We start from the raw sequence: 24,217 nt of genomic DNA on the forward strand, positions 1-24,217 counted from the left end.
AAAATAAAAAGTACCTAAAATATGATGAGCTGGTGAGCTTTAACCATCAGGATGATGAAATCTATATTTACTTGCTTTGGATTTAAAAGAAAGGCATATGGGACAAATTGCTAAGATCAGAACCATTGCTTGAAGATAAATTTAGTTACATAAGTACAATCAGAAGCCAAAGAAATTTTATTTATAAGGGAATTCCATCATAATTTCTTATTTGAAAGCATACAAAAACTGAAATAGGAAAAATATTTCATGATGTACTGATTTACTAGTAATCTGTACCTGCACAGTTGCACAATTGCTGATGTTTGTAGTAATGATGTGATTTGGAGTAATTATTATATATCAGCATTTTGCAATTAACGCTACAGGTATGGAAATTTATTAATGTCTCAGAACACATACAGGATGCTGTTAGATTCTGATTATGTATTTAACAGTCTTCTAATTTAATGAGTCTAGAGTCACTGAGAGCAAACCACAACCTATTATTTTCCATGCAAAAGTAAAATAGGGTGACCTTCAAGTTAGAGACATGTAAAGCAACACATTGCAAATTATTGATGATTTGTGGATTAATGTTAGAATATTTTAAATGCAAAAATTAGCCCAGTTTGTATTTGAATTTAATATTTAACAATCTCTCTCCTCATACAAATACACCTCCTCCATTTTGGCAAGATGATTTCATCTACAACCTCAAAGAGAGTTTAGAATTTTACATAAACTCAACGTTTTCTTACAAAAGTTATACATTTATCTGTATCTTTATCCTGTAATTATTTTCTCCAATAAAATAATGAAGGAGGGAATTTTTTCTTCTCTAAGACTAATCCTTTCAGATTTTCTTTGCCTCTTAATTTTTCTGATTTTTTTTAAGGAAATTTTTATAATTAATAATCTCTTCTCTCTCCTGTATCTCCAGCCTCTCACACTCTATAAAATCTTCCAAAACAGACTCAAAATTTCACCCTTTCTCAAAATATCTTTCTCTTGATATTATTCCTATTCCAACTATTTCCCAATCTCTCTCTCTTCTCTCTCATCTACATTTTTCAAAAGATATCAACACTTGGAGAAACTTCCATATCTTTATATTAAATTTCCCATTTAGCATCACTTGAATATGTCAAAGTTACTGCAAATTCACCACATCCGAAACTAAACACAGGATGACTAATTTAGCACCCTTCTACTGTGACAAATCTCAGCTAATGTTACCCCCATCCATCCAATTTTGCAAGCCAGAAGCCTAAAAAAAAATGATTAACAGTTTCTTATCCCAATTCCTTCATATCCAGTTAATCACTAAGTATGGTATTATATTTTAAGTTCTAAATATTTTTTGAATCTTAACACATCTCTCCATTCACTCGAATTTCTGGCACCCCAATTCCCTGATTACTTGTTCCAATAGTTTTAGCCAGCCATTCACATTGATAATACTAAATATTTATATTACCAACAACTGATTAAGTTAGAAGGTCAATACTTGCTTCCCAATCAGCAAATGGACTCACTCCCTTCTAGAACATTTTCTTCACTTGGCTTCCAGGGCTTCACTTTACCTGATTTCCTCCTACCTCCATCCATTCTGTCTCAATTTCCTTTGCCATACTATACCTTTCTCTTCTGTTCTGCTCGTATAAAGTATGGAGTATTCTAAGGCTTCGGGAGTTTTCCATCTATACTTTCTACATATGGAATCTCATTTAATGTAACAAATTTAAATATGATTGATGACCCAGACTCCTCCCTTGAGCTCTACAGTATTATATTTATTTGCCTACACAAAATCTTCATTCAAATATCAAATAAACATCTCCAATTTGTTATAACCTTAACAGGATTTTTTATTTTCCTCAGACAATTTGTTCTATTTCCTTTTGAGTCTTCTCCATCTCAGTTTATGACATCATTCTTACTCAGTTACTCAGGTCAAAAACCCAGGTGTCATTTGTTGTATTTTTCTTTTCTTACCATCTGCATATCACATAATAATTTATAATTTCCCTCATAATAAATAATCGTGCATGTAAATAATGTAAACCAATATTAAATAATATTTTCTCTTTCCCTACACAATGAATTTTATGATATCAGGAATTATGTTAATTTTTCTCTCTATTCTTTCATCAGTATCTTAGCCAACATTTAACATGTAGTAAATACAATGAATATTTATTGACTGAATATTGTTAAATAACATATATGGAGGAGGGTTTTTGTTTTGTTCTGTTTTCTCCTGTTAAAACCAAATAAAATATGGTATGTTTGACTGTGTCGACAGTGGGAAGAATTTTTCTTGGGAGAAATCACTTTTTACTGAAACAACCAGAGCAAGATAATACACAATCTAAGATTCATAACCTATCACCTACAATCGTTACTACTTCCAATCAATTTTGCCCAATCCCATAACTCCTACAGGATGATCTAGTGACAACAAGGAAGTGTCTGCCAAAGTCCAGCACTATATTGTCTTTTATTTTATTTTATTGTCCATGAGATTTGAATTCTTACTTGTACTTTTGATGAGGGAGGCTGGGGATGGTAGCATTAATGCAATTAGGAACAGGTGAAAGTTGTTCTCATATGACACCACAACTTTTTCAAAGCTCTGCAGAATCTTAAAATAACTCTCACTTTAGAAAATACTTTTTAAAACTGTGCCTATATTTGTCTATATATGTCTTAAATTAGTTTATCTGATGTATTAAAAAAGTTACATTATTTACAATTATAGGAGTACATGCTTAGATCATGGAATTTATTGGTCCAAGATAAAATACTCTGTGTGAGAACTGCAATATAAAATCCTATACAGAGGTAGGCTTAATAGGTAAAAATTAAAACTAAGAGAAAGACATTGAGTGATTTTTTTTTTGTAAATTGCTGAATTACTGTTTCATTATTTATGAATGACAATGGTGACTACTGTTTTTATATGCTTGTCATAAATATTAAATGTCACAGTGTAGCACACCTGATATAGATACATATTAGGATATTCTAAAGGTGGCAAAAACAAGCTCCTAGCTATGTATAAGATTTTGGAAAAAGCATCAGTACTCTGAGAAAGAAATAAAAACTGATGTTTTGGTTTTCCCTTTGGTCTTTTTTTTTCCTGGTGTGTAGAACAATATAGCTATTCTCTCTGGGATTTTAACTCCAGGATTTGGGGGTCAGAGATTGAACAAAGGAGTAGCTTCGTACATTTATCTTGCTTTGTTCAGAAAAACATGGTATTTTTCCCTAAACAAGTAAACTTTTTATGGTAAACGGTTTTTGTTGTTATTTTATTTTTACTCTACTAAAAGTAACTATAATTATTCCATAAATGACTCAAGCATATGGAACACTTTACACTGAGCAGAAGAACAGAATGCTATAAAAATTACAATGGCTACAAGCATTCAGAGTTTATTAGAGGTGAGGTTCCCTTTCCTTATCATTCATTCTTTAGTACTAAGTTACTGCAAAATCACGATGAAATTATACCTCTTTGGGTTTAAGGGTAGATGATGGCAGAGAAGGAAATCACTGTAAGGGAATTTTGTTGAGAAATCAAAACACTCTGCTAATTAGCTCCTGCCTATATACATAGTATAGAAAAATAATTGTATGTTTATGAAAAAATGATTAATTAGGGAATGTGCTGAGGTAATAAGAAAAAGGCATGAGGAGAGCAATTTGAGTTAATATCTACACATCATTTTATGTAACCACATCACAGAAGGGGGTCTCAGTTAATTAGATTCCCCTAGTTAAATAGAAAATATGAAAAAGGTACTTACTTAGGATCTAATACAATATATGCCTAAATTATATGGTAAAATAAGTTCAACTCTTTTCTAAATATATGGCAGGCATAAAAACAGAAACTTTGGTGTCCACTTAAGAAATATTTTTGGTTAAGTATTGTTCATTTATAAAAACTGAAACAATGTTTTAATTAAAATATGGGCTATAAAACAAATTTAAGAAGATCTATGATATATAATTCCAACCCTTTGAGTAATGTTCAATTTTAAAAGTAGACCATATTGGGAATTCTAAATGCAGACTCAAATTATCATAATTTAGTCTCCTCTTATAGAAGTTTATGCGATCTGTGTGCACATATAAATATACAGGTATATGCAATGGGTTCAGGCAAACAGATGTTTTTCCTCGGCTCTAACTCATCCCATCTGTAACCTATCGAAGCTGATGAAATAAACACCCTTCTGTGAATATTCAAAATCATTCCCTCCACTGTTCTTATTTTATATAAAACTATTACCAAAATTGAATATTAAATCAAAGTCTCATGATGACTGGGCTGGAGCAGTGCCATCCAATAGATATATAATACAAGCTAAATAAGTGTTTGAAAATATTCTAGCAGACATATTTAAGAAGAAGTTAATTGCATTTATTTACCCAATATACCCATATTATTAACATTTCAACATGTCACTGATATAACACATTATTAATAAGATATTGTACATTCCCTTTTTCATACTAGTCTTCACAATCCAGTGTACTTTTTACAATTACATAGAATCTCAGTTTGCTTTAACTGCATTGAAAGTGCTTAATGGCCATATGTGGCTAGTGTTTACCATATTCGACAGTGCAGGTCTAGAGGAATCTTGAAAGAGACTTACAGGTCTGATGACTTAATGAAAAGGCCAAAAATTTGATATTAACCAGTGAGTACTTTAATCAGGATTCTGTCTGTGACGTACTGCTCAATAATGCAGCATGAGCACCTGGAACCAACATGGACACCGAGAACTTACCTTACAGTATATAACTGTACAAAGAGAAGCCTGGTTTTAGTTGCAAGATAATACCTTATTGCTTGCTCTAGGGCCTTTGGGGGCAAGAATATGATAATAAATTATTTGAAGATAGTTTGACCAATTGATCTCTCATACATAAAGGTGCCTTTATATGGCAAAGTTGCATGACACACAGAATAATAATAAAATTTCCTTCAGGACAAGAAAAAACAAGAATGGCATCACTAGAAATATTATATGATCAAGTCCCCAGGGTAAGCAGATGTGCTAGACAGAAATCAAAAATTGCTCCCAGGATTACAGCCACTGAAATATACACATACCTTTCCCACTGATTTAAATTCTAACCCAGGTGCTAATGTGAAAGGATTTTGCAGATGTAATTAAGGTCCCAAATTTCTTGACCTGAAGATAGAAAGACAGTCAGCAAGGGCCTGACTTCATCCCATGAGCCTTCAAATCTGGGTCTATTGGTTAGAGAGAGAAAATCTAGGAGATTCAAAGAATAAGGGGATCTGAAGCATTGTTGCTGGGTTTTGAAGATGGTAGGGGTGAGGTGGGAAGGGCTGGTTCATGACAACGAATACATATGGCTGCAAGGAACCGAGTGCGGTCCTGGCTAAGAATCAGCAACAACTTGGGAACCTCAGTCCTACAACTTCAAGGAACTTGGCTCTGCCAACAACCTGAATGAACTTGGTAGTGGACTCCAAGCTCTAGATGAGAACACAGGCCAGACAGCACCTTGATTTCAGCCTGGTGAGAAGATAAGAAAAAAACCCAGCTATGCCATGCCTGTAATTTTACCTGTGGAACTGTGTTTTGTTTTGTTTGTTTATTATACTTTAAGTTCTGTTTTATTATACTTTAAGTCACTCAGTGACTTTGAGTATAATATTGACATTTTAGGGTCTCTAGAAGCTTTGGTAACAATGTCTGAGCATTTTGCTATCAATGTAAAAGCCACTTTTACAACTTTGTGATACTAACTACTTCTGTTAAAGTAACCCCTTTAACTGTATGAACAGTAATTAACAACTGAGCTGAGATGTTTTTGTTCTTCCCTTATAATTCTGTGATAATCTTGGTATTTTATGGATACTGGGAAATGGGGAAAAAATCATGTGGAATACAAGAGATTCACACACTCTCCTTCACCTCTTCAAACTCTTTTTAATTCAAAAGTAAATTTAATATACAGAACTTGGTGGACTGAGGATAGACTTATAATAAAGGGCTGTGTACTTTTATTTATTGGACTTAAAGATCATAATACAACTGCCACTCATCTAAGGTAACCATCTATGGTTGAATTTGACCGTTTGATTTGGACATAAGTTATGAACTAAGTTCCTTGGGGGCAAAACAAACAAGGAAACAAAATATGCCAATTGTGAAAGTGGTGCCCGTAATATCATATCATCTCTCTCATATATCACATGTGGGTTATACTGCTAAAGGATTAAACTGTTATGTGACCTCTTAGTTAATAACTACTATACCATAAAATAAAAGTATGACACAGACATTAAAATATGACAAGAATATAAAATGTTACAAATAGCTGCCCACAGGAGATTTAGATAGCTGAACTGAGTTAAATGGCTTTATTTTATATTGTGAAGCACCTAGAATAATTGATTTGGAGCAAGTAGCTAGATAAAAATGCTTGATATCTAGTTGTTTTAATAATTTCACAAATTTGAAAAGAGTTATTAGTCAGTTTACATGTGGACTGCTAACTAATATAAAGACATGTTTTGCCAATAGAAACTTGACTTATTGAGATTAACAAATTTCAGCCCTAATAGGAGACTGAGATTAAAAGAAACAAACAAACAAACAAATAAAAAAAAACCTTTGGATATATATTTGACCAAGAATCTACAATAGATTAGAAGCAAATATTCTATTCCATCAGAATCTATATGAAAATAGCATGTATGCAAGCTAAAATAAATAATATACAGAAAAGAATGAAAAAAAATCTTGCTAAACATATTTTTTATAGGATTATTGAGGGAAAAGGAAAACCACCAAAGGCAAATACTATTTTTAAGGCACTTAATTCAGATAAGGGAAGTAGGGAGAGGTTCTAAAATATCAAGTATTATTTTCATTATAAGCAGCATATTCTAGGAGACTAAAGGTAAAAAAGAAATTCTATTCTATCTTATCAAACCTTCCTGAAAGAAATTTCAGCAGCAGCCTATAATATAAATGGAGTGTGGAAACTAACTCATAAATTGTAGGCTTGGGAAAGAATAACAATGCTTAGAAAACGAAAGTTGATCAAGACTGGAAACATTTTACCTGCTTTCACTTAAATCTTCTTCCCCCCGCCTCGCTCCCACCCTGCCCCCACTGGTTTAGGAAACAGAATACAGTATAATGGGGTGGAGGGAATATGAGAATATGACACTAAATATTTTGAAATGGCCACATTGACATGCTCAATGTAATTTTCTGTGACTAAAAAGAAACTAGGCATTTGGATAATCCGCAAGTTAAAATATGGTTTAAGAAACTCAAAACAATTATTTTCTTTGTTTTCGGTGGAGGAGGGAGGAGGGGGACAGTGTCTCGCTCTTTCGCCCAGACTGGAGTGTAGGGGCACGATCGTGACTCACTGCAACCTCCGCCTCTCAGGTTCAAAAGATTCTCCTGCCTCAGCCTCCTGAGTAGCTGGGACTACAGTCATGTTCCGGCACGCCCGGCTAATATTTTGTATTTTTAGTAGAGATCAGGCTTCAACGTGTTAGCCAGGCTTGTCTCGATCTCCTGACCTCGTGATCTGCCTGCCTCAGCCTCCCAAAGTGCTGGGATTACAGGCATAAGCGACCGCGCCCTGCCCCAAACAATTATTTTCCTTTGAAGTTTTTGTCCTCCTATTATGTAAGATTCACTTTAATTAATTGACAGATGCTTTGAAAAACTATGATTAAATTTAAAAATAATATTACTAAATTAGTGCTCTCCTTTCAATGAAATACACGCCCACCTCTTCTCAGAGAGGTAAGCATTTTTTGCAATACTGAAGACCTGAAAAAGCAGATACTTGTTACTTTCACGTCTTACCCAATCTGCATCAAAATGTTCCATGATCATACACACTTTTGCAAGGCATCCAGGCTAAATCCTTCATGTAAATTTCAAACTTTCTTATAAACATCCCCTGACAAGTCAATTGATTCTGACAAGTCAATGCAATTGAAGAATGGAGTCGCATTACATTATATTTAGGTTCTAAATAGGCATTAATTAAATATATCTAGAGTTTCCTAAAAGGAACAATTAACTATTGCTATGAATTCTTTTAAATTATTGTAGTTAGAAGTTTGGTATATTGAAATGCTTAAAACCTGAGTAATTTTGATATATCAATCCTGTAGTCATTTATCTACTGGATTAATGCCTTGTTGATATGTAAATTATTAACTTTATGAGGTTTTCAAAGTGATTATTATGCCAACATTTCAACTACAGCAGTAAGTACCACCAATGAATATACTCTGTATTCTGGCTAAAGCTGTATGCATTATCTCATGTAATCTTCCCACCAATCTTAAGGGTTATAAGAATTCTCAGTTTCAAAATGATCATTATACTTCCCATTTTACAGATAAAAAAAACATGATAGAGCCAATATTTGAACCTAGACATTCAAGAACCCCTGCTTTTTATCTATATTGTGGGCTACAGGTGATTCTTCTTAAAAATGATGGGCTGTACTTTCTGTATTATCTATAAACAGTGACTGGTCATGGTCACCTATTTGTGATAAGGCTAATCTGAACTAGGTGTTTTAGTCTGAGATTACTGGAATCTCAACAGACTGAGTATGTCCTGGAAACCAAAGCAGGCAAGAGGATTGATTCCAATCATGCTTTTGTTTAAATTTTGAAAATATTAAATCTATAACAAGATACACTACGATTTTGAGTTAAATAACCTCAATTACAAGCATTCAGGACAACAAGTGATCTATCAATGTGGTTTTAACCTTTTCTCTGCCTCTACATATCAGCCAATGACCTACCACAGTTAGTATCAGTGGCCAACATTGTAATCGAGATTCTGAAGGTGAAAAGAGAGAAATGCTGTCTCTTCCTTCAAGGAGCCCATCAAAAGAGCTTTAGGTACACATCAAAGCTCCCTGTGTGACTTTAGAGACTCTCTAAATCAGTGCTCTCCTTTCAGTGAAATACACACTGGGAAGCATGTTCTCTCACCCCCAAGGTTTGAGAACTTTTGATACATAGAAATATAATAAATAATACTTATTGAGTGATTTCTAAGCCAGGCACTGTTCTAAGGACACATTCAATCTTACAATTTATGAACTATATTAGTATTCCCATTTTATGCATAAAGAAAGTGAGGCTCAGATAATTTAAGGAACTTACCCACAGTCACACATCTAAAAATGGTAGAGCCTGACTCTGAACTCAGAAAATCTGATTCTAAGGACGGAACACTTAACCACTGTACTATATTACCCCTAACTAGTCCACTGGAATAACTACATAATTAAAAGAAAATCATCAAAGCAAATGTGAAAACTGTTCAAACTGATAATGCAGTTGCTCAGCCAAGGTCTCAAGAAGGAAAATTTCTTTCATAAATATAGGAACAATCTAAGATGAACCTTGGTTTATGAAACTATACTTTAGGTCTTAGGCATTCTCTCCCTCTCTCTAATGTTTTCATAATTTTACCTTGCTCTAAGTAACTATACTAACTAGTCTTGATTGTGCCCAAGTGTCACAGTGCCACTGTTGTAGAAATCAATTTGCTCTAGCACATGCTTCGCTTTCTTTTTGGAATTTAATTTTTTTATTCATTAAAATGATATATTAAGATGACGTATTTATTTTAAAAACATGTAAAGTCAGTAACATATGCATGAAGAAATTATGACTAAATTCAGTGACACAGATGAATCTCATAAATATAATATTTCACAAAAGAAGCCAGATGCATAGAATACAAACTGTATGGCTAATTTACATAAAGTGAAAAGCCAGGCAATCTGAACTATGGTGTTAGAATTCAGGACAGTGGCTACCTTTGGAATGAGGTACAAGGTAGCTTCTGGGGCTCTGTTGTTATCTTGTTTCTTGATCTGGTTAATGGCTACACAAATGTTTCATTTTTGGAAATTCACTGAGCTTTACAATTATGTTTTGTGTACTTTTACACTATGTATACTTTAATACAAGGGTTTACATTAAAAGGCAATACTTCATCCAAAATTCACATTTTGTTAACTTTAGTACTACCTTCTCTCTCCCAAAAGGATGTAATTAATTTGTTTCATAAATAAATCTAACAATATCTCTACATAAGAAGGTAAAGTTACTATTTTCTCATATAGGAAATGTTTTATGAGATATTTTAAAAGTCAGATTTATTGAGGTATAATTTACATACAGTAAAATGTACAGTTCTACAATTTTTGATAAGCACATGCTTTTGTACAACCATCACCATGATCAAGATAGAAGCATAGTTCCATTATCTCCTCAAATTCTCTCTTTCCCTTTTCCAGTCAACCTATCCCCCAGTCTCCAGCTCTTGGCAACATTTCTGTCCTGATAGTTTCACCTTTTCCAGAATGCCATGTGAATGGAATCATACAGTATGCATTTTTTTAAGTCTGGTTTATTTCACTTAGTACAATCTATTTGAGATCCATCCATGTTGTTGGGTGAATCAGCAGTTTGTTTCTTTTTATTCTATTGCTCAGTAGTGTTACGATATATAGATATGCCACAACTGAAGAACATTTGAGTGGTTTCCAGTTTTGGGTGGTTATGAAAAAGCCACTACAAACATTAGTATATAGGTTTTTGTGTGGAAATGAGTCTTATGTTTTGTTTTTAAATTCCAAGTTATACTTTTACCTGCACAAAATATTTTCTGTATTGCCTTTATGTTAATTCTTATACTTAGGAATATGCCAACCAGTTAAAAATAATATAAAATCAGAAATTGAATTAAATTAAATAATAAATACAAGCATAGATCAACTTTTGCAAATTTTTTCCTTATAAATATTTTTGTAATCATCTATTGAATTAAGAGCAAAAATATTCTATTAAATTTATATATTAATAACTCAAAATGCTGTTTAGACTACACAAATTAAAAATCAAGGCCAGGCATGGTGGCTCATGCCTGTAATCCCGTACTTTGGGAGGCCAAGGCGGGCAGATTGTCTGAGGTCAGGAGTTCAAGAACAGCCTGGCCAACATGGTGAAAACCCATCTCTACTAAAAATACAAAAATTAGCTAGGCATGGTGACGGGCACCTGTAATCCCAGTTACTCAGGAGGCTGAGGCAGGAGAATCACTTGAACCCGGGAGGCGGAGGTTGCAGTGAGTCAAGATCATGCCATTGCACTCCAGCCTGGGCAACAGAGTGAGACTCAGTCTCAAAAAAAGAAAAAAAAAAAAATTGATGGTGTTACTAACCGGGACTCTTGTATCACAATGAAGGAAGGAAAAAGATAAGAAAGTTGGACAGTTGGCTTGAGAAGGAAAGTGTTTTATGCCTCTTTCAAAACTTTCTAATTAGATATATTATGAGTTATAATACATTAAAAATTTAACCCAACTGGTTAGTACATTTTGTTCACGATAACTAGGAAAGCATTTGAGCGACAAAATGGAAACATGGTAGATGTTACCTAGCATGTTGTGGTAAAGTGGAATGGCCCGTCCATGGGTAGTAAATGCAGTCATGACTAGTGGGACCATTACACCTGCAGGCAATTACAGAACAGAAAACATCATTCTCCATCCACAGTGACATGCACACACATGCACCAGTGCTCACACACGGAGCCTTGGAGGAAGAACATGGGAAGCAAGCACACCAAGTACCTATCCATCAGGCCGATGCAGTCTTCAATACTTGAGCCTATGCACCTGCAGAAAATGCAAATTTAAAAAAATACAAGGGGAGAAAAATTAGTCATTTAAAAAATCAGTAACACAAATATTGATTATCTTGAATTCTTATAACTATTAGACTATTTTGGAACACAGTGAATTTCAAGCCAGCAAGAAGATTTTTGCTTGATGAACACACAGAAATGAATTGCCGTTATCAACCAAGTGGAATGCAAAGAAATGCCCACAGTAAAAGGAAATTTTACATTGGTTCTGTGAATAACTTCCAGACACACAGCTCACTTCTAATACTTTCAACTGATATGCATCATACATGATTACATGTCTCGACAAATAAGTTGATATTTCAGTGACTCTAATTGTTTTCATGTGTATGGTTTCTTATGAAAGGCCTTAAGTTTAAATAAAAAAAAAAAATAAGAAAACCATGAGCAATTCAATATAATATAATAACCTGATGCTCAATGCTCATTAAAGATTGATTTTGGCAGAAAATGCGTCAACATGCTTTAATGCTATTCTCATGGATACTTTACATAATCAGATTATTCTGGTTCTTGGTTGTGTCTGTCTTTAAAAGATACTTATCTTTAAACATGAATTTATTTAAAAAGAAAATTAACTGGTTTCATCATACTGTAGTTTATCTTGACACTCTCTTTTAAAGTAGCAATGCCATAATAGGCAAACAAAAACAGGTTTTTAAACTACCATAATAATGAACTCAAACAATAGCAGATAAAGAAATACTCTGTAAGGAAATGAATTACCTTTGAGACCCAGGTAAATAAAGAATACACTGAGACTAACATTTACATGGAATTACATAAGTACACAGAATTCTAATGTACAGTCCCTAGAACTTCATTTTGAACTAACATAGAAGTATTATTTCTTTCATCTTCCAATACACCTGAACTCTTTTTCCTTTCCTTTTCTCCCCTCAAAGACATATAGCTCCAGAACATTATCAATATCCTTTTTATAGTTATGATTTATAGAAGTGCCTTATTTCACTGGTAATAAAGATTACATATATTTCCAAACTCTTAATTTTCAAATTTGAAAAAGAAGCTGAAGATAGGATCATCATATAATGATGCAAGAAGGTGCCTATGTATAAGGCCACTCTATCTATTATATATTTAAATAACTCTAAACATTGGTGAACTAATATAGTATACCTATAATAACAAGTCACTTCTCTCTCTGCCTCATAAACATTTGTTATAACATTACTGCTAGCTGAAAAATTGGTTCGTTTTTGTTTTTGTTTGGAGTAGCACAAATTTTAACCTATAGAAATAGAATGCACCTGTATAAAAAGTCTTTTAAAAAGCAACTAAAAAGGAAAAATCTAGAGTACATAGAATTAAATTGGTATTATATACAATCTATAGTCAAAATCATTTCTAAAAATGGAAAATTAACTACTAAAAGAGCTTCCAATTTGTCTTATATAGTTTTCTTTTCATTATATTCCAAAGAACTTGTTTTTTTATACGTTCCTGCTCTATCTTCTTGAAAATTATTTTTATACCATATTACCATTTTGTAAAATTAAAAGTCTACTTATTAGTTCCAAGTGAGAATCTAAAAAGCTATGGCTAGTTTCCAATCCATCTTTATAATAACCCCTGAAAGATTAAAAAAAAAAAAAATCCAGAACCAAAATTTAACTTGAGGGAAAAGTGTGAATATGAAAGATTCTCTTTCATTTAAAAAGCCCTATGCTACATGTCTACTAAGTGTTCCTAGCATTCTAGGAGCTAGAGGGAGAAAAAAAGATGAATTCGATATTTTTCCATTTTCAATGATCTCCGAATTTAATGAAGGTTAATGAAGGAGACAGATGCATAAACAGCTGTGTATTGAATCACGTGATAAATATAATAAGAAGCATGAAAAAGTGGTTCAGGGTAGTGTGGAGGGGGCACACCTAAAGCCGCCCTAGAAGGGCATGGTAACCCTCTTGGGGGAGGTAGGAAGCTGCAATTTAGTGTTGCGAGCTGGGCTTGGGGTGGCGGTGGTTTCTGCAGGAGCAAAAGCACAGACCTGAAGAAATGTATTGTATATGCAAAATAACTACAAATAATTCTTATTGGTTGGAGAGCAAAATATGAGGCAATAGGAAGAGGGGAAAAAAGAAGTTAGAACATTAGGTGGGAGCCAGATTTTGAGAAATATTTGCTTAGTAACAATCAATAGAAAATCACTGTAGGGCTTTAAAGAAGTAGTGAAGTTGCTAGATTAGTATTTTCAATAAATGTCCTTGCCCTGTGGACACTAGTCAGCTTGCAGCCAGGCCGACTCGTTTGGCACAAAGACTATTTGAGTCCATGTAAGAGATGATGGACTAAACTAGGGAAATGGTAACTGTGATGGAGGCAGAAGAACAGATTCAAGAAATACCTCAAAAGATAGAGGGAATAAAAAAGAGCAGTTGATTCCTGATTTGATGAAAGTGAAAGGATCAAAGGAGTTAAAGAAGACTTACATTTCTAGCTTCGCTAATAGTGGTACCATCATTGAGAGAATCCAAGAAGACAAGTATGTTTCTTCCTGTATGTGTTAGGGGATGAGGAGTTGATAATTTCAGTTTTGTGTATCCAGGGTTTAGTATGGCTATCCTACATCTAGATAGAAATGTTTATCAGCAGTTGGAAAGATGAGTGGCTAAGGGGGAAAGAAGGCATGAGTAGAATGATCAATCTTGAAACAGCATGTAGGAGAAAGTGGAAACCATGTAAGTGAATAGATGGCTAAAGAAGATATGAAAAGTGAGAAAAGCAGAGGCTGAAGATGGAAACCCAAGGAACCCCAACAGTGTATGACCTAAGATGAGTTCTTTGTGCCAGAAGCGTGGGAAAATACAAATGAGTAAAACCAATTAACTGTAGTCTCATGGAAGTCAAATCAGAAAAGAACTTCTAACCTTTGTTAGTACATAATGACTTATAAGTTCCTTGATGTACTCATTTAACCAATATAGTTTTGATATTTTGATAAAATCTTTAAATTTTGAAATAAAAATGAAGGAAATTTTAAAAATTTTCCATTAAAAGATTATATAAAATAACCATTTCATTCGAAGTCTAAAATGCAGGTTTGGTTTGATGCAAAATCAAAGTTAAACTGACGTTAAATGAGCACATACTCAAATGATATTAGTGAGGAAACAATCATTCTTGCCCTCACCACAATTTAATTACATTAGTTTAGTTTACAAATCTTTAAAAAATATTCTATCTTGCTAATTTCAAATCTGAACATCATTCCTAAGGTTTAAATTCTTGCTACTCATTTTAAAATATTGTGGAGAAGGGTCCGGTCTCTAACAGAGGATGTAAATTAAAGAATATACATTTACTGGACTGTGAGTTCTCAGAGGTCAAAAGCTGCATCTTGTACATTTCTGAATTTTCCTATCACTGTATGTGATGCAGAGCAGATACCCAATATAACGAAGTTGAAGAATGAATAAACTAAGAAAAGGCTGTAAAAATAAAAATTCTCTAGTCAAAGGAAGAAGAGACAATCTTGTTTCCATGGATATTAGTGAGAATCTACTTATAAGGGCTAAATAGATGACCTGTTTTAAAAGTGTCTAGAGAGCTTGCTAGAGCCATTATATTTAATGTACTTTTAGAGTGGTAAAAGTGCTTTTAAAATTTGACACAGATAACTTTATTTTCAGAAAAATCATTAAACAGTATTCAAAGTAAGAACTTTACTTCTAAAAAATGTGATTTGAAAGAATATTTTCATTAACCTGGTTCTTGAATTATCCGACATCATATAGGCATATAAAAGAAAAGCTGTTTTCCAAAGTGGAACTGGCCTGGTGAGCTCACACTTACTAATAGGTCGATTATTACCTGTGTTTAGGAATAAAAATAGTCACTTGCTCTATCATCCTCATTGCCCCTGTGGTTTTCCTAGGAAAATATCTTATCTCTATATGCTCAATTTGGAAAGAAGGGACTGACTGCACAGAACACCTTATTGCTTCAGTAAAAGATCTCAAAGCACAATGTTCTACTGCAACAGAGTATACATGAAGATTTAGGAATTCAGGAATCACATCCTTCGGGAATTCCTGGGACTAGAATACTCTAGGACTAGAACCACAGCATTTTTATGAAGTGAGTGAATCTGGATAATATAGAAGGTATTTTAAAAACAGGATGGCAGAAAGCTAAATGAAAACAGGGACAAAAATCCTTTAGGATTAAGTCAGTCATTAGAGAATGCATTTACCTTGGATGATGCCAGGGAGTTCAATATTCAAATTCTGTCTCAACTTAATCCTGCAGCTGAAAATTGCTAAAGGCGTCTTTTTTCTGTTCACTTGGAGTTCCCAAATGCTCTGGTGAGATTTCTTCCCCATTACACCTTCATCCTTCCTTTTGACTGAGATGGAGATTTTGTTGCTACCATAAACGAATCTCTTTTCATTGCCTCATATTTCTACTTCCTCCTACTATATATGTTTATTATTATTATATAATAATGATTTAAAAGGGCAGAGTGAAAGACACACCAGCCACGCATCCAGACTATGGCTCTGTGATCTCACTTTCATTTCCCTAATGGCCTTATTGTAATTAGATTTGCAAAAACAGCAAAAGGTCTCATTTTGAATGGCAACAGCTGTTGACATCAACATTATATTGAATAATTTACTGGTTTAATTTTAGCTGCAAAACAATAAAATTCTCTTGTGGATTATTTTAGCAGGCAAGTTTTCTCTTTCTGTTGCTGACTCTTTCTTCTGCTCCAGCAGAACCAGTTGTTTTTTTGTGAAATACTCTTAACTCAAGTGTGCCAAAAACTCACAAGGGGAGCAGTTTATTACCTCTAGTTTCCTTTGAAGCAGAGTGTCTATGTGACTATTTCAGCACCCTAAATGTATACGTGCTTATGTGTGAATCAATGAGTTGGCAATTACCACTTCGAAGCTGAATTTGAATTTGAATGGCAGAATATTACTTTACCTTTTGAGGATCTGCCACTTCACAGAGTGAGTTAAGCTTATTTCTTGACCTGCAGGAAATTGTAGCAACATCTGCAAATTGATGTTTTCTTGGCAGGAAATGATGTCGCTTGCTTAACTTCTTCAGTATCCCCTAACAGCTATCCCTTAATCTGGCAGAACATCTCTTTATGGAATCTCACACTTTCCTGCCAGATATAAAGCACCCAAGTTGATTCTCAACTACAAATGTGTGTGTCTGTGTGTGTGTGTGTTTATATGTGTATGTGCACATGCCTATGGGCATTCACAATGGAGGAAAGGCTTTATGGTCAGTAGGAGGATGGCAAATGTAACACTGCTTTCAATTACAAATTCACCTTCTGGAGGAATGAAAAGGAAAAATCCTTACTAAAATAGATTTGTTGTCTCTTAAGAAATAGTTGTCGGAATTTGTTAAATGAATGACATTATTTCTTTTACAGTTCAGTGCTTTTCTTCTTTCTGTAATGTGCCTTTGTTATTCAACTGTTATCAATATCAAAGGTAATCTAATTATTATTCATTGCACAATGTATTCTTTTGAAAAACAGGAAAAACATTTTACCAAGCTTCAGATTGCCCTATATCAGTGGAAGAAATTCAAGGCTAAAGGATTACCTGTAACAAGGTTACTTTCACAAAATGTACTCGTTATTTTTTAAATATATATATCACTAGGTTCCCTTTTTCCCTGCCATTGTTACTTTGTTCATATTTTTTTGAAGGAGTAATTTAAGGTAGTATTTATCAAAGAGAAATATCCTCACCTTAATCTTATTGTGACAACAAAGAAACAGAAATAGAAAATTTCTGTTAAAGAGTTGATAAACACAAACCTCAAAAGCATGATTACTGTCATATCTTTTGTGAGATCTTGAATCTCCAATGTAATCTGGAAGAATTTCTAAACTGCATCCAAAGTATACCTGACACTAGTTTCATGAAGGTGTTGATAGAACGGTTACAGGTAAAAGTGAAGCAGAGATATTTAAGAGTGTACAAAGTTGACTCCTTAAATCATTCTCTTAGTATTTCTCTTAAAATCAGCATTTCAAACATAAGGATTAGTAGAGTTCTATGAGAATGGTTTACATTTCAGAGATGGTACCAGGGATAAAGATACATGTGGATAACACATACCAGGTGAGCCCTTGGCCAGCCAGGATGCTTACCCTTGGGTGCAGTTTGGATGGCATGGATGGCACTCCCGATCTGGATCAGCATACTTGAAAATGAAACTGTTTGCCCCCTGTAAGCCATCTGGACATTTTTCCACACAGTTTGGGCCATCTTTAAAATGAGAGCACTTTGTACAGTTGTCAGGACCCTGAAATGTGAAAAAGAAATAAAAAAGAAGAAAGAAAAGTGGTGTCATTTCCTCTGGAATGTATTCATGTGGTTTAGTTACTGAGACTTCAGTAGGTGGCAAATCTTCCTCTAAGAGAATTGGAGAACATTTTCAGCAGTACAAATGAGGATATAATTTTTGTAGTACAAACAGTGCAAAGAAGATCCATCAAGTTCAGTTTTGATATCCTGTATGTGTGAAAACACTATAATAATATATTTGTTCTTGAAATATTTTCCTTTTCGACATAAGCAGTTCCTGGGCCAACTGATTTCCATGTCATGACTCTAGTGTGACTTAATTCGATCAGCAAAATTGTCCAATGACTTTCTCAAAAGGATGTCAGTATTTTCTTCTTGTGATTTATTTCTGGCAATATTATAGTGCAGCAATTTTTAGTAAAACACATTTTCCCTAGAGGTATTTCATCACCATCACTGGGAATATGTGAATACTCTTACTAAATAGCTAATGAGAAAAAGGATATAATAGGAATTAACTAAAACTGAATTTTATATAAGAGTAGGATATAAATTTTCCTTTGGTTGTACAATGACTTTATTTATAAAATGAATTTTAAAAATTGTTATGATAACATTATCAGGAATTAGGTAGTTTAGATGAATAAAAATAATTCCTAGATTTTTCTTTATTTCATATCCACTTTATGTCTATTTATAGGGATTTTAGTAAATCACAGAACAATACTGAAAGGCATATAAATGAACATTTTGATGAGCAAAATAGTCCATAATAATAAAGCAAATACATACGAAGGCTCCATGGAGAAACTTATCAAAGGATGAAGATAATATAAATATGAGTATAATAAATGCAAATAGAACAAGCTCACTCTATATTTATGTTCATAATATACATTAATTTTCTAATATGTAGAATATTAAAAAGTGATATGATATGAAAATATATCTAAAAGTCATGACAATATTAAGATGTTAAAAGTAAAACATACATGAATTTTATAGAATACAAACTGATTTGGATCTGGTATAGTGGGTAGTAAGCATACTAGAAATGGGTATAGCATCACAGCAAAGAAAATTTAGAACACTTTGGTAATGCTATCTTTCTTAAAAGACATCCCTGATGCTTTCATGCATTCAGCTGTTGTGAACAAAGTTACTTGAAACGTACTTTACATCTCCTTTTTGGACACCATATTGTCTTAAAATTCCTCTCCTCTTTGACCACTCCCCTTTGGAACTTCTTCCCCTCACCCATTTCTCCCTAAAATCTGGCTGTGTCCATAGGGTTCAACAATCATTACAGTTCACATTGAAGACAACTTAAATAAATAAGTATATTTATTGTATATTTAAGTAAATTTAAGTATATTTATATATTGTATATTTAAGTATATTTATATGTAAGTATACAGAGAGACAATTCTATCACATTTGTAGTTATAAACAATGAGAATTTGGCAGTCAGGAGTTAACACTAAGTTTTAAAGAACTGGATATTAGGTAGGGACTATAAAGATAATGGGAGTACCTTATATCCTAAACCAGGAGTGTCCAATGTTTTGGCTTCCCTGGACCACACTGGAAGAAGAACTGTCTTGGGCCACACACAAAATACATGAACACTAATGACAGCTGATGAGCCAAAATAAAAAAATTGCAAAAACACTCATAATGCTTTAAGAAAGTTTATGAATTTGTGGTGAGCCACACTCAAAGCTGTCCTGGGCTGCATGTGGCGCATGGGCTGCAGGTTGGGCAAGTTTGTCCTACACAAATGTTAATCCAAGAACAGCCAGATAATACAAATTCGTTACTTAAGGCATCAGGAAATAGAGAAATACGATATTTTAAAATTTAAAAATGGAGGCGTGTGAATGAAGAACAGAAGTGTAAAGAAGAAAAAGTAATCAGGAAGAGCTTTCAGGAAATCCTGAGACTGGTGGGGCACAATCAAGCACTTGTCTATTTCACTATTTTGATGTGAGGCTCAGAGCTTGTAAAAAAAAAAAAAAAAAAAAAAAAAAAAAAAAAAAAAAAAAAAAGCCTATAAAACCTAATCCTGATTCTACCTGAGGAGTTTGCTAATGGTAACTTCTTATTTCTTCCCCAAAAAGAATACTTCAGATGCTTCCAATTTTAACACCTGCTTATGGGTACTCAGGCACGCAATATTGTCTATTACACAGAATCATTTACTGTGCAAGTATGCTCAGTACCATGACTTATTGTACAAGACAAGAGACATGCTGATGTCTTCTTGCAGCACACAGAAAAAAACTTACAATAAGTAAATTAGGCAGAATCTGAATTAAGAATTAGGAATTATTCTTCTAAGAAATGTAAATATATTTTTCTTATACTGTAAAGTCATGTCTGGGTGAAGTCAAAAGATATAAAGTTATGAAAGTAAATTAAGTTCATATTTAATCTTTAAGTATACTGTAATAAGATAAATAACTTTTTGTTATTTGTTTTTTAAGCATCTCTTAACAATAATAATGTGACACTTAATGACGGGGATATATTCTGAGCAATGCATCAATAGGTGGTTTCCTCATTGCGCGGGTATCACATAGCATACCTACACAAACCTATATAGTGTAGCCTACTTCATACCTAGGCCATATGGTATAGCCTTTTGCTCCTGGACTACAAACTGCACAGCATGTTACTGTACTGAATATTGTAGGTGATAGTAATACAATAATAAGCATGTATGTATCTAAACATATCTAAATGTAGAAAGAGTACAGTAAAGGCATGATATTATAATTTTATGGGAACACCATTGCATATGTGGTCCATCACTAACTGAAATGTCTTTATGAAGTGCATGACTATATTTGATTTTATTATCATGATAGAAAACCTAATGTCCCAGGCTGACATAACTAAAAACGTCCAGGCAAATCTCAGAAAAATAAACGTACTGATTCCCCATCTCATTTCCATAAAAAAGAGACTTAAAGAAATATACCTGTGTCTAACGTTTACTCTTCTTTCACTATATTCCCCAAAGGCTTTAAGAACCGAGGCGCAATAAATGAATTGATCAATGCAGTAACAGAAAATGAAGGTCAAGCCAATATTCTTCCTTATCCCTAATTCTAAGCTACGTCTGGAGTGAATAATCTAGACAGACAACTAAAGGATAGGCTGAATCCTTACAGAAGCATCACTTTTTTTTTTTTTTTTTTTTTTTTTTGAGTCATCATTGATGTTTTTCTCTGGTAGCTACTGTAAAAGACAAAGTTATGATTCACCAGTAACCAATTATATTCTATTCCAGTCACATGAGAAGATTGTAATTCTCCTCCCACCAGAGACAAGCTATGACTTAATTTGGACAATGAAATACAACTAGAGGTGATTATGAGAAAACTAGTGCTTAAGTCTCCAGCCTTCTCTGGTGCCATGACTCACAGACCTCATGTAGAAGTGGAAGTGCCATAAATTAAAAGCATCCCTGAATGCTAGACCATAACAGGGAGGGGAGCTGCCTTAGAACATTTCCCAGATTTCCAGTGTGCTTTACAAGATGGCCGGGCGTGGTGGTCACATCTTTAATCCCAGCAATTTGGGAGGCCTAAGTGGGCAGATCACTTGAGGCCAGCAGTTCAAGACCAACCTGGGCAACATGGTGAAACCCTGTCTCTCCAAAAAATACAAAAATTAGCCAGGCATGGTGGCACATGTCTGTAAACCCAGCTACTCAGGAGGCTGAGGCACGAGACTCGTTTGTGACCAGGAAGCAGAGGTTGCAGTGAGCTGAGATCACGCCACTGCACTACAATTTGGGTGATAGAGTGAGACTCTGTTTCAAAAAAGAAAGAAAAGAAAACAAACAAAAACCAAACAAACAACTACATACTTTACATGAAATAAAAGAACTTAAACTTATTTATGTAAGCTACTGCAATATGGAGGTTGTTACAGCAGCACAACTTTTATTAACCTAACTTTAACAGCTTTTTTACTTCCTGTTTTTTCTCTTCTTTTGCTGCCTCTCTAGCCTAAGTTCTGGTCTCCTGAAACTGTCTGATTTCCCAGGTTTGTCTTTCTTCTCATATTTCCTCCTATATCCTTCTGGATAGAGCTGCATAAAAGTAATGAAAGTAAAGCAGAATGGATACAATTATAAAAAATTAAATAAAATATAGAAGACCAAGTGTGGACAGACAAGGACAAAAACAAAGATCTTCTTTTATTTCCAATCTATCCCTTTCAAGAATATCCTAGGTTTCTTTCATTTTTAAGTAGGATTTTATTATCTCATTTTACTTATAGCTATCATAGTCCCTGAAATCATTTTATTTCTATTGCACTGAAGACATTGTTTCCTGGGGGACAAAAGTGAACTTAAATGTATGAGAAATTTGGAGTCAGAACTTCTACAGTTGAGTCACAGATTCATATCCTACTGACGTGTTGACTTTTGGAGTAACTTTCTAATTATCATAGGTTAAATTTCTTTATGTTTTAAAGGGAGAAAGTGATAGCATGCTTCAGATGTAACGGTGTTTGGTAAACATAAGTATATATCAGTTTTTGTCATTGGGGAAATATTCATAGATCAAAAAATGTGATTTCAACAGAATATATCATAAAAGCAGGAAGGGGATTTCCAAATGGCTTTGATGACTTCTTCAATTTCATCAAAGTGCCAGTCTAATGGAGAAGCTTCCAGAACCTCTTGGATATCTTAAATGATATATGACTGTTATCTGGCACACAAAACCATCTCTGACTCTAGTTGTGGTAATTAACATGTGGACCCAGAAACAGACAAAAGCTTAATATGAATTGTAGGGGTTGAAAGAAACCAAACCATAGCGGGAGCAAAGTTTGGGCCACTGGTTGAGCTCAGCCACGCCAGTTTTTCAGACACTATTACTGAAAGACATTGTGTTCTTACCTGCTTAGCATTCAAAGATTACTGATTCTTTAACTATCAAATAATTTAAAAAATCAACTTTTAGAGTTTTAAAAATGTATATTTTTATAAACCATCTCAAGTTTTTTGAGGAACAGTGAATAAACAAACTGCAAAACCCCACAAATTAGGAGAAATTAATGAATGAGTTATTCACTAGCATAATTTTATGCAACAGGAGGCATCATGAAGAAGAGAAAAAGCATGGAACTGATAAGCACACTGAGACTGGATGGTAAAATTGTGATTCCAAAGGTCTCAATACTACAGAACAATTCATTTAACTACATTGAGCAATTCATTTAACATCACTGAGATTATTTCCTCATTGGAAAAATGGGAGTAATACCTACAAGACAATAAAATAAAATGTAGGTGCAAATACCTAGCACAGAACTAGCTCACAAAAGGCCCTCAGCAATGTGTGTTAAATCATGAATATAAATATGATCCAAGATGATCAGATTAATTCTGACCTGATTCAGAGGTAAAGTGGTCATTGAACTTTTTTCACACCTGAAAATTAACATAGGCATACTGAAGGGACGGTTACTGAATTCTTTCTTTAGTGAAGGTTAGACTTTGCTACAGATGTTAAGCAAACATCGTTTTCATGCAGGGGATTTTTTTTCATGAAATTAGAAAAATATATGGTATCTCATTATGCTACATCTAAGCAGATTAGTTTTTTGTCTATAGGATTAGGTGAACTAAAAGTATTAGTTCATAAATAGATTTGATTTTTCTGAAAACTAACAATGCAAGAAAGGCCAAAATATTATTACTTGAATGTATTTTCATTATACAGTATACAATAGATGAATAAAAGACAATGTGAAAAAATTAAAATATGCAAATACTACAATTTAATTTTTGAGAAATAATTTTGAATATTAATGTTTGAATTTGCTAATATGTAAAAATCTATCAATATGTAAGTTCATGAAACCTGGCACAAAGTAGGTACTAAATCTTATTTGCTGAATAAATGAATAAGATTTCTTAAAGCCTTGTTCAAACTAAAAAGATTAAGAGAAAGAAATAGGAAATTACATGTGTGAAGAAAAAAAACTAATCTAGAAAATCGTAATAAGAAATTTATGGGAAATATCAGTGCAGTGGTACCTGTAGTGATTCACACACCACTACTGAAAGACATTGTGTTCTTACCTGCTTAACATTGAAAGATTACTGATTCTTTAACTATCAAGGCAAGTTTTGGCA

General features: G+C 33.6%; 1 protein-coding gene across 4 annotated transcripts in view; it reads right to left on the bottom strand.

Moving 5' to 3' along the window:
• ERBB4 (erb-b2 receptor tyrosine kinase 4) overlaps positions 1 to 24,217 on the bottom strand; it is a 1,183,012-nt gene that overhangs the window by 273,704 nt on the left and 885,091 nt on the right. For 2 of the 4 annotated variants that reach the window (XM_030916910.1, XM_030916912.1), the window contains exons 15-16: positions 17,898 to 18,052; positions 11,483 to 11,557 (exon numbers count right to left, since the gene is read on the bottom strand). In XM_030916910.1, the coding sequence (XP_030772770.1) occupies positions 11,483 to 11,557; positions 17,898 to 18,052 (230 nt within the window). Of the gene's footprint in view, positions 1 to 11,482; positions 11,558 to 11,678; positions 11,724 to 17,897; positions 18,053 to 24,217 lie in introns of all 4 variants that reach the window. The other 2 variants (XM_030916913.1, XM_030916911.1) reach the window with 1 other exon arrangement.

The sequence above is a fragment of the Rhinopithecus roxellana genome, chromosome 14, assembly GCF_007565055.1.
Source record: "Rhinopithecus roxellana isolate Shanxi Qingling chromosome 14, ASM756505v1, whole genome shotgun sequence".
In the NCBI taxonomy this organism is placed as follows: domain Eukaryota; kingdom Metazoa; phylum Chordata; class Mammalia; order Primates; family Cercopithecidae; genus Rhinopithecus; species Rhinopithecus roxellana.